This window comes from Chelonia mydas, chromosome 7 (genome assembly GCF_015237465.2).
Source record: "Chelonia mydas isolate rCheMyd1 chromosome 7, rCheMyd1.pri.v2, whole genome shotgun sequence".
Taxonomy (NCBI): Eukaryota; Metazoa; Chordata; order Testudines; family Cheloniidae; genus Chelonia; species Chelonia mydas.
In genome coordinates, this window is record NC_057853.1 from 32,321,435 (window position 1) to 32,335,304 (window position 13,870).

General features: G+C 57.8%; 1 protein-coding gene across 28 annotated transcripts in view; it reads right to left on the minus strand.

Moving 5' to 3' along the window:
• The window catches only part of NRXN2 (neurexin 2), a 274,349-nt gene that overhangs the window by 248,098 nt on the left and 12,381 nt on the right, over window positions 1–13,870 (minus strand). For all 28 annotated transcript variants that reach the window (XM_037904496.2, XM_037904495.2, XM_043551343.1 and 25 more), the window contains exon 2: window positions 3,832–4,986. In XM_037904496.2, coding sequence (XP_037760424.2) covers window positions 3,832–4,549 — 718 coding nt within the window. In that variant the 5' untranslated portion in view covers window positions 4,550–4,986. The remainder of the gene's footprint in view (window positions 1–3,831; window positions 4,987–13,870) is intronic.

The following is a 13,870-nucleotide window of genomic DNA, read 5'->3' on the forward strand; positions in this document are numbered from 1 at the left end:
TTAATTAGCTGGTGGCAACAGCTGATTTCCTTTGTTTTTCTTTCTCAGCTCTTCCCCGAGGAGGGGTGAAAGGGCATGAGGGTAACCCCTGGGGAGGAATTCCCAAGTGTGCCTTCCTGGGTCCAAAGGGGTTTTTTGCACTTGGATGGTGGCAGCATCTACCCATCCCAGGTCAGAGAGAAGCTGTGACCTTGGGAGTTTAATACCAGCCTGGAGTGGCCAGTATTAATTTTTAGAATCCTTGCAGGCCCCCACCTTCTGCCCTCCGCGTGCCAGAGTGGCAAATCAGCCTTGACAGGTGGGGTGATACCAAGCTGGGCAGGCCCGAGGTCCGATTGAAGGTGGTTGTAGGGGGATACCAGGCTGGGCGGGCCCTAGATCTGATTTGGGGTGGCAGGGAGGGTGGGGGAAGACGATGTTGGGTGGGCCTATGGATCTTATCCAATCTGGTTGTTCCTAAGCTCCTGTCTGCCTTCTCTGACCCATCCTCACTCTGTATCCCTCCAGCACTCCACCCCAGCCAAATGCTCCCCAGCTCCATGATCTCTGCTCTCACCAGCATAAACCCTATTTTGCCATTTTTGGGGAGACAGCAAATTGCAGTGGCTGGGCACTGGACTGGGAGTCAGGACTCCTGGATTCTATCCCCAGCTCTGCCCCGACCTGGGACAAGTATTTTCCCTTTCGGTGCCTCAGTTTCCCCATCACCACCTTTTGTCTATTTCGTCTGTGAGCTCTTTGGGGTGTGGCCTGTCAGTGCATGCCTGCACAGCGTGACAGGGACCCCACTCTCGGTCAGAGAGAAGGGGGTCTCTACCAACTGGTACAAGGAGAGCACACATGCGTGGGGAGAAGGTGTGTACAAACATGCCCAGCTGTCACGGAGTCCCCGGGCGATGCTCTGAAATTGCTCCCTACGAAGCCAGTCAGGACTCTGGTGAAGTCTCCTTTCTGTGAGCAGACTGTCTTCAGGGCAAGAAGCTCACACAGCTTCCACCTTCCTGGGTCTGACCTCGGAGCATTCAGCATCCTCTGCCCTTCCGTGCGCTTCCCACAGCAAGTCCGCCCAGGCGGGGCTCTTGGGGAAGCCAGAGGGCCCTGCACCCCAACTTTGCAGTCAGATGTGACTCTCAGCCAGCCAGTAAAACAGAAGTTTATTAGACAACAGGAACATGGTCTAAAACAGAGGTTGTAGGTACAGAGAACAGGACCCCTCAGCAGGGTCCATTTTGGGGGGCAGTGAGCCAGACAACCATGTCTGCACTTCACTCCATGTCCCCAGCCAGCCCCAAACTGACTCACCCTCCAGCCCCTCCTCCTCTGGGCTTTGTCCCTTTCCCTGGGCCTGGAGGTCACCTGATTCCTTTGTTCTCCAACACTTTATCTATCACCTTGCAGGGGGGAAGGACCCAGGCCATCAGTTGCCAGGAGGCAGAGTGTTGGCCATTTATGTACGCTGGCCCTTTGCTCTGCAACAATTACACCCCCTGATCCCACCACCTAGAGACTTAAGAAATGCATAGGGGAAACTGAGGCACCCCTACAGTATTCAGAGGAAACATTAAGAATAGTCCCACTTCGTCACACCAGCACAGCGCAGAGCCCTGTTGGGTACTTTGTTCCCAAGCAGCCTATTAACACTGATGCCACAATTTGCTGTCCCCATCAAACACAGCCATTTGACCTTGGTCACCTGTTCGCTCCCCCACTAGAATGCACCCGCCCCAAAGGCGCTGCCGGCTGGGCCAGTTGAGCACCGGTTCACCCCGCTCTATACAGCGACTGGCCACTGCATTCCCAAAGCAGATACTGACTTTGGGAATGCTGGTCCATTTCACACATTCACAGCAACCTCCAGGGGCACGTGGGCTTAGGGAAGAAGGATGGACTTGGGACATCTGGGTTCAATTCCTACCGGTCATCACCCTGTGCCTCAGTTTCCCCACCCGTAAAACAGGGGATAATCATCCTTCCTTCATATACTGAGAAAACAAACTGTCCAGGGCAGAGCAGCACTGAGCATGAGCACCCTCCGTACACCTGTGCAAAACCGCTGAGCACATCACAGTCACTGAGCCCTGGTGACAATGGCTGGCCAAGGTGCTAGGAGACACAAAGCTAGGCCCAAGGCGGATCCTGCTGGACCACTTAAAAACACAGTAGCCACCCACTCAAACTCACTGGCCACGTAGCACGACCGTGACTTGAGTTCAGGGCTCAGGCAGGAAGTGTTCACTGACACTTTCTTTTTGAAATAACACATTTTACTGAAGGAATGGGAAATCCTCTCGGAAGAATGTTCTTCTCTTTAAAATTTTCTGATTTCTGGTTGAAAACCTGAAAATACGGCAGGAAAAAATCAGTTGGGGACCAAAACGTTTATTTGAAAACTGATTTTGGAGGGGAAGACGGGTGGGTTTTCATTAACAAGAAGTCACAGGAAATTGCATGGCCAATAAAAGGATTTTTTCAAAATTTCGCCCCCAAAAATATGAATTTTTTTGTCCTGATCTGTCTGACTCACTCGGCTTTCGAGGAAGATGGACAACACACAGGCCAGCCTGGTACCCGTGAAACTGCCAGAGCTCACAATAGCACCAAAAGTCTCCTAACCGAGCTCAGGGGCCCCGTCGGGTCAGGCGCTGCACTGACCCACCCCCCGAACCGAGCTCAGGGGCCCCGTTGGGTCAGGTGCTGCACTGACCCACCCCCCCGATCCGAGCTCAGGGGCCCCATCGGGTCAGGCGCTGCACTGACCTCCCGCCCTTCCCCCAAATTGAGCTCAGGGGCCACGTCGGGTCAGGCGCTGCACTGACCCCCACCCCCTCCCCCAACTGAGCTCAGGGGCCACGTCGGGTCAGGCGCTGCACTGACCCCCACCCCCTCCCCCAACTGAGCTCAGGGGCCACATCGGGTCAGGCACTGCACTGACCCTCTTCCCCCAACTGAGCTCAGGGCCCCCGTCAGGCCGGGCACTGCCCAGACACACAGGGTCAGATTATTTCCTGCATTTTATAGATAAGGGAACTGCGGCACAGAGGGAGAAGTGACTTGCTCCAGGACACCCAGTAGGCCAGGGTCCAAACTTCATTGGGCTAAGCTGGTAAAGCGTCCTCCTCAAGCCAGTATAACCCAGTTCCCGACCACCAGCCTAAGCTAGAGACTCCCCCACTCCAGCAACCCAGCCTCTATAACCACTGGACCCCACTACCCTCCCAGAGCTGACATAGAACCCAGGAGTCCTGGCTCCCAGCCCTGTGCTCTAACCTTGTGTGTTGGCTGTCGAGCCTTACAACAGCAACACCCACAAACACACCCCAATAATAAAAGAAATAAGATCCCCACAAAGCGACAGCCCCAAAGGCTCCAGCCTGCAGCCTGTCCATCCCTGTCCCCTCCTACAAATCCCAGGCTAGAAGCTGCCAAAGAAGAGATGGGGCCAGGCCCAAATCTGGGTCCAGATCCCACAGCATGGGCAAGGGGCCAACACCTCAAACCTGGATAGCTGACACCGCAAACACTCTCCCGGATTGCAGAGAGCCCACCCCGGCCAGTCAGGCACCACGGCTGTGACAGCTCAGCCAGGCTCCCGGTGGCACAAAGCAGAGGCCAAGGGCTGACAGAACTGACAAGTCCAAGCCCCTCTCTCCCGGCACCACTCTGGGGAAAGGGGAGAGCACGCTGTGAGGGTATGGGGGGGTTGAGCTCTCTCTGCTGCTGCCCAGCCTGTCCCTAGGGCAATGCCCTCACTCTGGGGAGAGACAGTGAGCTGTCTGGGCCACACCCCTGCTCCAGCCCCTCGCCCTCCCCTCCTGCCCCCTAGGGTCTCACCTTCGCTGCAGAACTTGCCCTGGAAGCCGGTCATACTGCAGTCGCACTGCACCTCCCCGTTCAGCACGCTGCAGAGCCCACCATGGGCGCAGGGGTTTTGCTTGGTGCACAGGTACTCCGTGTCGCTGCGGATGCCCTGGCTGCCCAGCAGGGCCGGCGGTGTGTCACCCACCTTGAGGTTGGCCACCAGCCCCTTGAAGGGCACCTCATACTTGACGGTGCTCAGGGTGAGGGCCGAGAGGCGCACGTCAGGCGGGATCCCCCCCACAAAGAGGTCGCTCTCCACCGCCATGTCCCTCCGCTTGGACTTGACCTCTGCCACCTTGGCCTCGCCATCCACCACCAGCATGGTCTCCCGGTAGTTGCGGGTCAGGAGCACCATGTGCCAGCGGTCGTCATCCACGGGCGTCTCCAGGTGCAGCTTGGCAGGCTCGGCACAGGAGATGGTGAAACGCAGGCGCAGGCGCCCCTCGGCAATCATGAGCTCCAAGAAGTCACAGTTCCCCCCGTCGTCCAGGTAAAGCACCAGCGCCCGTGAGACGTTTGTCTTCAAGCTAAAGCTCAGCTCCCCCAAAGAGCTGGCATCCCAGCGGGCATAGCGGGCCCACTGCCCTGTGGCGCCACCGAACTCCAGTGCCGCCCCGCCCGCCCCAGGGCCCAGCAGGGCACCCATCAGCAGCACCAAGGGCAGCAGTCTGGCCATGGCACCCAGTCTCATCTGTCCCTGCCCCCCCCCCAAGGCAAATGCTGGGCACTGCCCCCGCACTGCCACAGCCTCAGATCCTCATGGGGGGGGCGGGCGGGCGGCTGGATGGGGGGAGGGAGGGGCAGGCAGGGTTGGGGTGCGGTGGCTTCCTCGGAGGCCGGGGAGCAGGTGGAGATGACAGGGGGACTCCACTCAGTTGGAGGGTGGGGGGCTTTCACTGCCACTCAGTGACAAGGGGAGATGGGACGCCAGGATCCAAATATCCAGAAGTCAGAGAGAACAAATCCAGGCCCCGGCCAAGTCAACCCCCTCCCCCCACCCAGCCTCCACCAATCACAGGCTCCAGGTCCGGCTCCAGCAAGTTACAGCATCCTCCTCCAGTGGGGTGCAGAGCCAGCCGCGCCCACACGGGGTGCTCGGCCCGGCTCCGGCGTCGCAGGAGGTCGGAGCTGCGAGGAGAGAGAGGAGACGTGTGAGGCCGGGCCATGTACACCGAAGGGTTAAAACAACGCAGCCCGCTCTGACACACTAGACCCTGCCCTCTCAGAGCCAAGGGCTGAACCCAGGCGTTCGGGGAACACCCCTCCCCAAACCTAGGCTGGCTACTCTCCCAGGAAATTCCCCTTCTCATAGTAGTTCCAGCCCAGGACCTCCTCTGATTGGTTGCTCTTCCCCACTTTCCCCACCTCCTGTGGGAGGGTGGCCAATCAGAGCTGTTACAGGAGGCCAAGTAGCATCCCAGCCCCCAGGCAACAGGATTTTGGGTAGGGGAGAAGGAAGAGGAAGCAGGCCAAACCATTCTCACAGTGAGGGGAGTGGGAGCAGGCTGTACCATTCTCACAGGGAGGGGGAGCAGGTCATACTATTCTCACAGGGAAGACAGGTGGAAAGGAGGGACCAAGCCTTACCATTCTCACAGAGAGAGAGAGGCGGGAGCAGACCACACCATTCTCACAGCAAGGACGGGGAGGGGGGAGAGAGAGAGAGGTGGAAGTAGTCCATACCATTCTCACAGTGAGGAGGGGGGTGAAGAGGCGGAGCAGGCCGTACCATTTTCACAACAAGGATGGGGGGGAGAGGCAGAAGCAGGCCATACCAGTCTCACAGCGAGGATGGGGGAAAGGAGGGAGCAGGTCATATTCTCACAGCAAGAATGGGTGGGAAGGAGGGAGCAGGTCATACTGTTCTCACAGCAAGGACGGGCAGGGAGAGAGGCAGGAGTAGGCTGTACCATTCTCACAGTGAGGAGGAAGGTGAAGAGGCGGGAGCAGGCTATACCATTCTCACAGTGAAGGGAGGGGAGAGGTGGGAGCAGGCCATACCATTCTCACAGAGAGAAGGGTGGAGAGGTGGGAGCAAGCCATACCATTCTTACAGTGAGAAGTGGGGGAGAAAAGGGGGCAGGCCATACCAGTCTCACAATGAGGATGGAGAGAGAGAGAGGCAGGAGCAGACCATACCATTCTCACAGCAAGGATGAGGAGAAGAGGGAGCAAGCCATACCATTCTCACAGCAAGGATGAGGAGGAGAAGAGGGAGCAAGCCATACCATTCTCACAGTGAAGGGAGGGGAGAGGTGGGAGCAGCCCGTACCATTCTCACAGCAAGGATGGGGGAGAGGAGGGAGCAGGTCACACTATTCTCACAGCAAGGCTGGGTGGGAAGCAGGGAGCAGTTAAGGTGGGAGCAGGCCATACCATTCCCACAGGGAGGGGGGGAGAGAGAGGTGGGAGCAGGCTGTACCATTCTCACAATGAGGATGGGGGGAGGAGGAGGGAGCAGGTCATATTATTCTCACAGGGAGGATGGCGGGAGGGGCAGAGCAGGCCATACCATTGTCATAGGGACAGATGCTGCTCCCTCCTCCGCTCAGTCTACTCCTTGCTCCTCCACCCTCCCTCCAACACCAGACCAGGGAGGGGTAAAGAGCCTTTGGACTTGTCCTGACATCTGCCCCCCAAGCAACCCTGCTGAAGGCCCACTGCTGACTGCTCTCTCAGCCACACACCCTGTGTTCTTTGCACAGGACCCGAGCCCCCGGTCATTCCAGGGGTAGGTGACCAGAGCAGCTGCCCTCAATGCCAACCTCCAGGGGACTAGGGTGGCTCTTGCCAGCCCTCCCACATACATTGGCTTATTTGCACAGGGACAATCCCAGCCCGCCCCATTATTTGCACAGACCATTCCCCACCCCTCCCCTTGGGCCATATGCCATTTATGGCCTTCCCCTGCGACAATCTGCATCTCATCACTGCACTGCCACTCAGGCATTATTTACAACCCACCCACCACTGGCATACTATAGGCAGAGGGGGGCATGCGGAAAGGGAGCAGAAAGAGGAGGGGGTGGGGCAGAGGGGAACAGAGAGTAGGTATGATTGGGGGCAGCAGGGACTGGATGGGCCCATGGGTCTGATCTGAGAGTGGGGCAGGGAATACCAGGCTGGATGGGCCCATGGGTCTGATGCAAGGCGGCACGGGGAGGGGAGATACTGGGGTGGGTGAGCCCATTGGTCGAACCTGTTGCCCCTACCAGCGACCATGGCAATCAACGCTCATTAACACCCCATCACCCCAAAAATCTATTAAAAGAACAAATGTAAATGGGGTGGGGGAAGGGGCGGTTTCCACAGTAACACGGCACCGGGGATATGGCATCATGCAAATGAGGTATGGCAGGTTATTTATAACTGTGCCTCGTCTGTGCCCCTCATTGGGTAATGGGGGCCATTAGCATGCACTGCATAATTAGCCAATCACATTAAATGCTGCACCTGTGCGAGGGGAGGCACTGATTGACGCCTGAGCAGTGTGCTGGGGGGCTGGGCTCTGAGCCCCACGATTCTCCCTCCTCAGCACCATCATCCCCTGTGGGTTGCTCGGGTGTGGGGGTAGCTTTTCCTGCCCCCGCCAAATCCCAGCAGACTGCACCAAGGGATGAGACTGTACCGGAGAGTTGGATTGACTTGAACCTCCTCCCCAGGCTTCTCACTCCCCCAACTCATCCCCTCAACTCCCATCTTTCCCTACCCTTGCACCCCCTCCCCCTTATCATCTTACCTCCCTCCCTCCCCCTCCTCCCCTACAATCCCCCACCCCTCTGTTCCCCCTTACTATCCCCACCCACCTCTACTCCCAACCCCCTCCAACCCTCCCTTACCATCCCCACCCCCCTTGTCTTTTTTAGAGAAGGAAATTAATTAACTATTGATTCCTGCTGCCTGATGGGGTCACATTCCCACCAGCCAGGTGGTGTTCTGTGGGGCGGGGGGAGATACAGGGAGCTGGAAGGGGATGAAGCCAAAGGGGGTGGCGGGCTCACCATGCAGCAATGCAGTCACAAACAGGAGATGGGGAAGAATGAACATGGGGGCTGGTTTTACACTGTGAATTGCGGGGAGGGACAGGAGGTCTCAGTTCTATCTTCACCTCTGGGAGGGGAGTGGAGTTTACTGGGTTAGAGCGAGGGGGGCTGGGAATCAGGATGCCTGGGTTCTATTCCCAGCTCTGGGAGTGGAGTGGGGTCCAGTGGGTTAGAACTGGGGAGGGGGAGTCAGGACTCTTGGGTTCAGGGAGGAATCTGTGGCACATCTGGGAACTGAACCCAGGAGTCCTGAGTCCCAGTGCCCTAACCACAAAGGCCTCCTTTCACGCAACTCTTCTGCGGAACTGTGAGAAACATAACTAGGATTCATGCCATGAAGCTTGGATTGGAATATATTCCTGACCCCAGATCAGGGTCAAGAACAGTCTGGTCTTGATTAAGTTTAAAGCACATCAAATCAAGGGTGCTCTCCCCTAAACACCCCACCCTGCACACAGATGCAAAACAAGATTGGTGCCAGCAGCAATATCCAATGAACTTTGGGTGAAACCCCCACCAGCCCTGGTCTAACAAGCTCTCAGTGCTGCATTGTTCACCTGAGGAACTCCCTGCTACAAGAAAATGATCAAACAATTCTCATTCTTCCTCTCTGGAACATTGCAACCTGGGTGTCTAAGCTCAGCACAAAAAGTAGAATTACACCACTGAGCCAGGAACAGCCACCACTTAAATCTGGGGCAGGTAAATGCTAAGAAGAGTTGACATATTATTATTTGCTCTGGAGTCAGCTGAGATCAGAGCCCAGACATGCCATGTGGTGCACGGATTGAGACTGGGGCCCCGCCGCACCAGGGTAGACATACATTGAGAAACAGTCCCCACCCCAAAGAGCTCACAGTCTAAATAGACAAAAGAGGGGAGGAGAAACAGTGGCTCCAAGAGGTAAAGGGACTTGCCCAAGCTCAGCGGCAGATCCAGGGGTAGAACCTAGGAGTCCTAGCTCCTAGTCCAGCACACTACCCCCTGCAATCCATCCTTCAGGTACTGTGCTTTGACCTTGAGGTGCCAAGATCCCGAGAATGGTTGTGACAAAATCACGTAGCAGGAAGTTCCACAGGTGAGCAGCACTGTAGTGAGTGTAGAGGGGTGTGTGCTGTCCCTTGCAGGGATCCTAGGAGTCCAAGATTGGGCCCCTGAGCCACTCTGCCACACCAGTTCCCATCCTCATGGATCTGCTCGGAGAGGCATGAGTCCCTGCCCGCCTCCCATCCTCAGTATCACAGTTCCAGCATGGTACGGCAGCCCCGGGGTGTCGCTTCAGATTAAGCGTGTTGCCAAGCGTGTGCAGACAAGTACGATGGGCCCCATGCTCATGCGCTCTACTCTGCCAGCCCCGCAGGCTCTGCCAGCCGGGCTTTGTGCTGGGCAGCCAGGCCAGCACGGGGAGTTCAGGGGACGCAACGTCCTTTGGATCCCACAGGCAGGGATCTCTCACCCTCCCCCCATCCTTGTTTCTCAGCCAGGTTGCAGGGCAGCATCCTGCAACAGGGGCTGCCAGCCACTCAGCATGGCGTGCAAGGAGGCATGCACCTTCAGAGCACAAGCAACTGTGAGCAGGGCCAGTCTTGTGCAAGCACACATGCATGGGCTCAAGAAGTGTCATGGGAGTGTGCAAAGGTACGTGCACATGCAGCCACATCGCCTCCTGCAAGGACACTGGCTATGTGCACTCACACATGAGCCTGCTGAGACTCCACACACAGATATGCTCCCACAGCCACATCACCTATGCAAGGACACGCACTCACACGCATGTGCACATGGCCAGAGCCTCATGTGAGCCCACCCCTCCCTCCCCCTGCAGCCCCATCATCCTGTGCAAGGACGGACACATGCAACACAGCCAGGACCTTGTGCAAGCACATGACTGCACAAAAACAGCAGCCCCCCCCATCACATCCAGTTGCACACACACACACACCCCCCCAAGGACACGCGTGCCTCACCGGGACAAATCCCTCGCAGCAGGGTACACACGGGCAGAATCCATCATGTACCATGCTATCCATGGCACACGCACACAGGTAACACCAGTGCGAAGGGGGAAGAAACAGCATCAGGACTCCTGGGATCCATTCTCTGCTCTGGGAGGGCGGTGCAGGCTAGTGGTTAGAGCAGGGGGCTGGGAGTCAGGACTCCTAGGTTCTATCCCTGGCTCATCCACTTCCTTTCCCTTCCCTGTGCCTCAGTTACCCCTTCTCCCCCAACCCCCCAACAACATGGTATAGGTGCTTCGGGGTAGCTAACACAGGGACTATCCAGCCTACTAGTACCTGGGCCAATTTATTTACCCTGCCCTCCTAGCTTTTCTGGAAGGGGGTTAACAGAGAACAGGCAACGCAGCAAGTGGCCTTCACACTACACATTTACCAGGCAGCTCTTAATAAAAGCTGCCGTCATGCCAGCCCAATACCATAAACTCCACTGGCTTCCACAATAGGGGCAAGAACCTACACTGAGGGGCACAGAGCACAGGGCCATCCCTAGCCTAGAGCATCTCATTCCCTGCTCGAACCCCCTGGCCCCCACTCTCCTCCCAGAACTCGGAATGGAACCCAGGAGTCCTGTGCAGGGCAAAGAAATAATTTTAAAATAGCTACACCTGAGGCCTGCGGGGCTGCAATCAGGGGAGGAGGGGTGAGGGAGCAGTGTCCAGAGAACCTGCTTCGGGAGGAGCTCTTGGCCCTGGGGGAGCCACCTCCAATGGGGGAGAAAGACAGGAACCCAGGAGTCCAGCATCCCCTGTCTTCAGAGTCGCTTCAGTCTACTGCCTCTGGCCCAAGGGTGTCTCCTTGCATTAGGGCAGGCGGGCAGGCTGCTCAGACAGTGTGAAGAGGCGTCCCTCCCCCCAGATCGCCGAGTGCTGCCAGCCACACACTGCCCCGACCCAGGCGAGCACCGTGCCTGGACATGCTGCCCCCCCAAATCCCTCTGCTTCCATCGCACCCCCAGCCAGAACCCAGGGCTCCTCCCACCGCATCCCCTCCAAACCCCCCGACCCTGCCCAGCACCCCATCCCTCCCTCTCTCTCTCTCTCTCACACACACGCACACACACCCCGACCCCCACTGGGCCTCTCCCCACCTCCTCCTCCTCCCCCATACACACTCCACCCCCTGCCGGACCTCCCCCCATCACTTGCCCACACACTCTTACCCCCACTGGACCTCCCCCCATCCCTCCTTTCACACACCCCGATCCTCTGCCAGACCTCCCCCCCAGTCCCATCCCCCACTCATGCACCCTGCCAGGCCTCCCTGTAATCCCATCACTCTACATATACCCCAACCCCATGCCAGGCCTCCCCCCTCAGACACCCCGATCCCCTGCTGGGCCTATCCCCCCCCCCAACTCCAATCCCCTGCTAGGCCTCCCCTCCAGCCCCCCCGCCCCGCATCCCCCTCATCACACACCCCAGTCCTCTGTCCGGCCTCCCCCCTCCACATCCCATCCTCCCCACACATACAGTTCCCCCTTCGGGCCTTTCCCCCACCCACACACAAGCCCCCAGCCCTAACCTCAAACCCAAACTGCCAGTCCCCAACACCAGCTTCCAGGGCCTCCCCCTCCTAGTTCAACAACTGGGCAAACAACATGGTCTGCTGGGTCTTGCTTTGGCCAGATGCTCTCAAGTAATCCAGTTAGGAGGGCAGTGGGGTACAGTAGTTAGAGCAGGGGGCTGGGAGTCAGGACTCCTGGGTTCTCTCCTGGCTCTTGGAGGAGAGAGGGTTGGGGGGACTGGGAATCAGGACTTGTGAAGAGATGGCTCAGTGCGCAAGACCCGCACTCTACTTACAGCACTGCAGGCTGGGAATAATGGCGTTGCTTTATTCAGCTAAACACCAGGATGGGGTGGAAACACTCACAAGCTAAACAGGAAGCATAGGAGGAGTGGAGCCTGGCTCCCAACCAGGGCAGTCGGGAATGACCCAGTTAACCCCATGATGACCACTTTACTAGAGGATTCCTGGGTTCTTTCCCCAGTTCTAAAAAGGGAGCGAGTAGCCCAGTTAGAGAAGGGGGATAGGGAGCCAGGACTCCCGGCTCAAGGTGAAATTTCTGGGCCCTCCAGAAGTGCTGACATTCTTAATTTATTTTCTACAGCTAACAAGGCCAGAGCCCAGGGTGGGAAGGGAGCAAAGAGGGGAGGGGATGGCTGGGTGGGAGCAAGGGGGCAGTAAAGAGGGAGGGATCGTAACCTAGGGGCGCTAAAGCCCCACGGTCCCAGCAAGCAGTGTCTCACTAATCCCAAGCACAGCCAGGGCAGGCATCGATCGGTGCTCAGCGCTGCCACTGCAGGGCACCTTGAAGGTCAAGCAGAGGAGGAGACCCGGGTGGGGGGAGTGTTGGACAGATCGACTCCAGGGAGAGCTCAGAACCCCTGAGGCCTCTGCCAAGGGCCCATCTAGCCCCGGTATCCCCTGCTCCATGTCAGACCATGCAGCGCCCAGGGCAATCTCAGTCAGGGTCCATGCAGCACCCAGCCACACGGGGGCCCCGCTCTGGGTCAGGGCCTGTGCAGCGCCCGGGCCGATCTCAGTCAAAGTCCGTGCAGCGCCCAGCCTGACAGGGCCACGATCTCACTTGGGGTCCAGGCAATGGAGATTAGGGGCTCTAATCTCCATTGCAGGCAGAGGGGGGAATCAGTGCAGTGCCCTGGACCGCTTGGCACAACCATACAACAACATGCATTTCTGAATCCGCCTGCTCTGTGCGTAACAGGCCCCATGGTGAGAGACGGGCGAGGGTGCTGGAGTTCCCAGCTGCCTGTTTCATATTTAAGCACCAAGCTGTTGCTTTCACACCCGCGTGCCCTGACTCAACAGAGGAGCACGGGCTCCACTGTCTGTGAATACGAGGCAAGCGGGACACCTAACGGCAACACGGGGATCCCTGCGGCCTGGGAAAGAAATGCGGGAGTGGGACACGGGGCCTTTCCCTCCAAGGGGGAGCCAGCTCTGATCTGGCCCCAGGGAGATAGGCTGGCTCAGGGGGTGGGAGATAGGGGGTCTTTCCCCTCTAGGGCATCATCAATTCCATGTCCTCGCAGTTCCAGCTGAGGGGTTTAACCACCTTCTCTCTCAAAAAAGACACTGACCACTGTGAAAGGGGGGCAGGAGTGGGGGGGGGATTAGACAGCTTTGGAGGATGCAGCATCAGGGGGGCTGGAAGAGGCAGTGGAGGGGGCAGCGTCAGATACTGAGTTTGTGCTGTTAAACATAATTTGAGGTTAGTTAAAATTATGTCAATAACAGAATTGCCTCCCTCAGCCGCACCCCCAACTAGACTCTGAGCCTGGGTGACTCCGAAATCCAAATCCTTAACTTGGCAGCACAAGCACCCCACAATGGCGATGCATGAAAATATAATCACCTGGAGTCCTGGCTCCCAGCCCCCTGGCTCCAACCCGCTAGACCCCACTTCCCACCCAGAGCTGGGGACAGAACCCAGGAGTCCTGGCTCCCACTTCTGTTCTTTACTTAGGGCCTAGGAAACTGGGTTCTATCCCTGGCTCTGGGATGCAGGTGGGGTCAAGTGGGATGGGATGGGTTGGGGTGGGGTTGGAGCCAGGACTCCTGGGTTCTATCCCTGGCTGGCTCTGGGTGGGGAGTGGGATCTAGTGGGATAGAGCAGGGGCAGAGCGGAGAGTCAGGACTCCTGTGTCCTAGGGGATGTTGGTGGGGTGCATGGGCCTTGGGCTGCCCCAATACTGGGGGTGAATTTCACCCCATCTATGCAGAGAAGGCATTAAACAGTCTGGCACCCCTGTGGGTTGCATCTGGCCATGAGCCCAGCCACCCAGGTTCAAAGCCACTGCCCCTCGGGGGAGTCAAAACTGAGAACTGGTATGTGCCCACAGAGGGGGGCTGTATGGTTATCCAAGTGTGAGTAGGCACTGAGGTACCCCACCCCACTCCTCAGAGTTCTGGGCAAAGCCTAGGCCCATG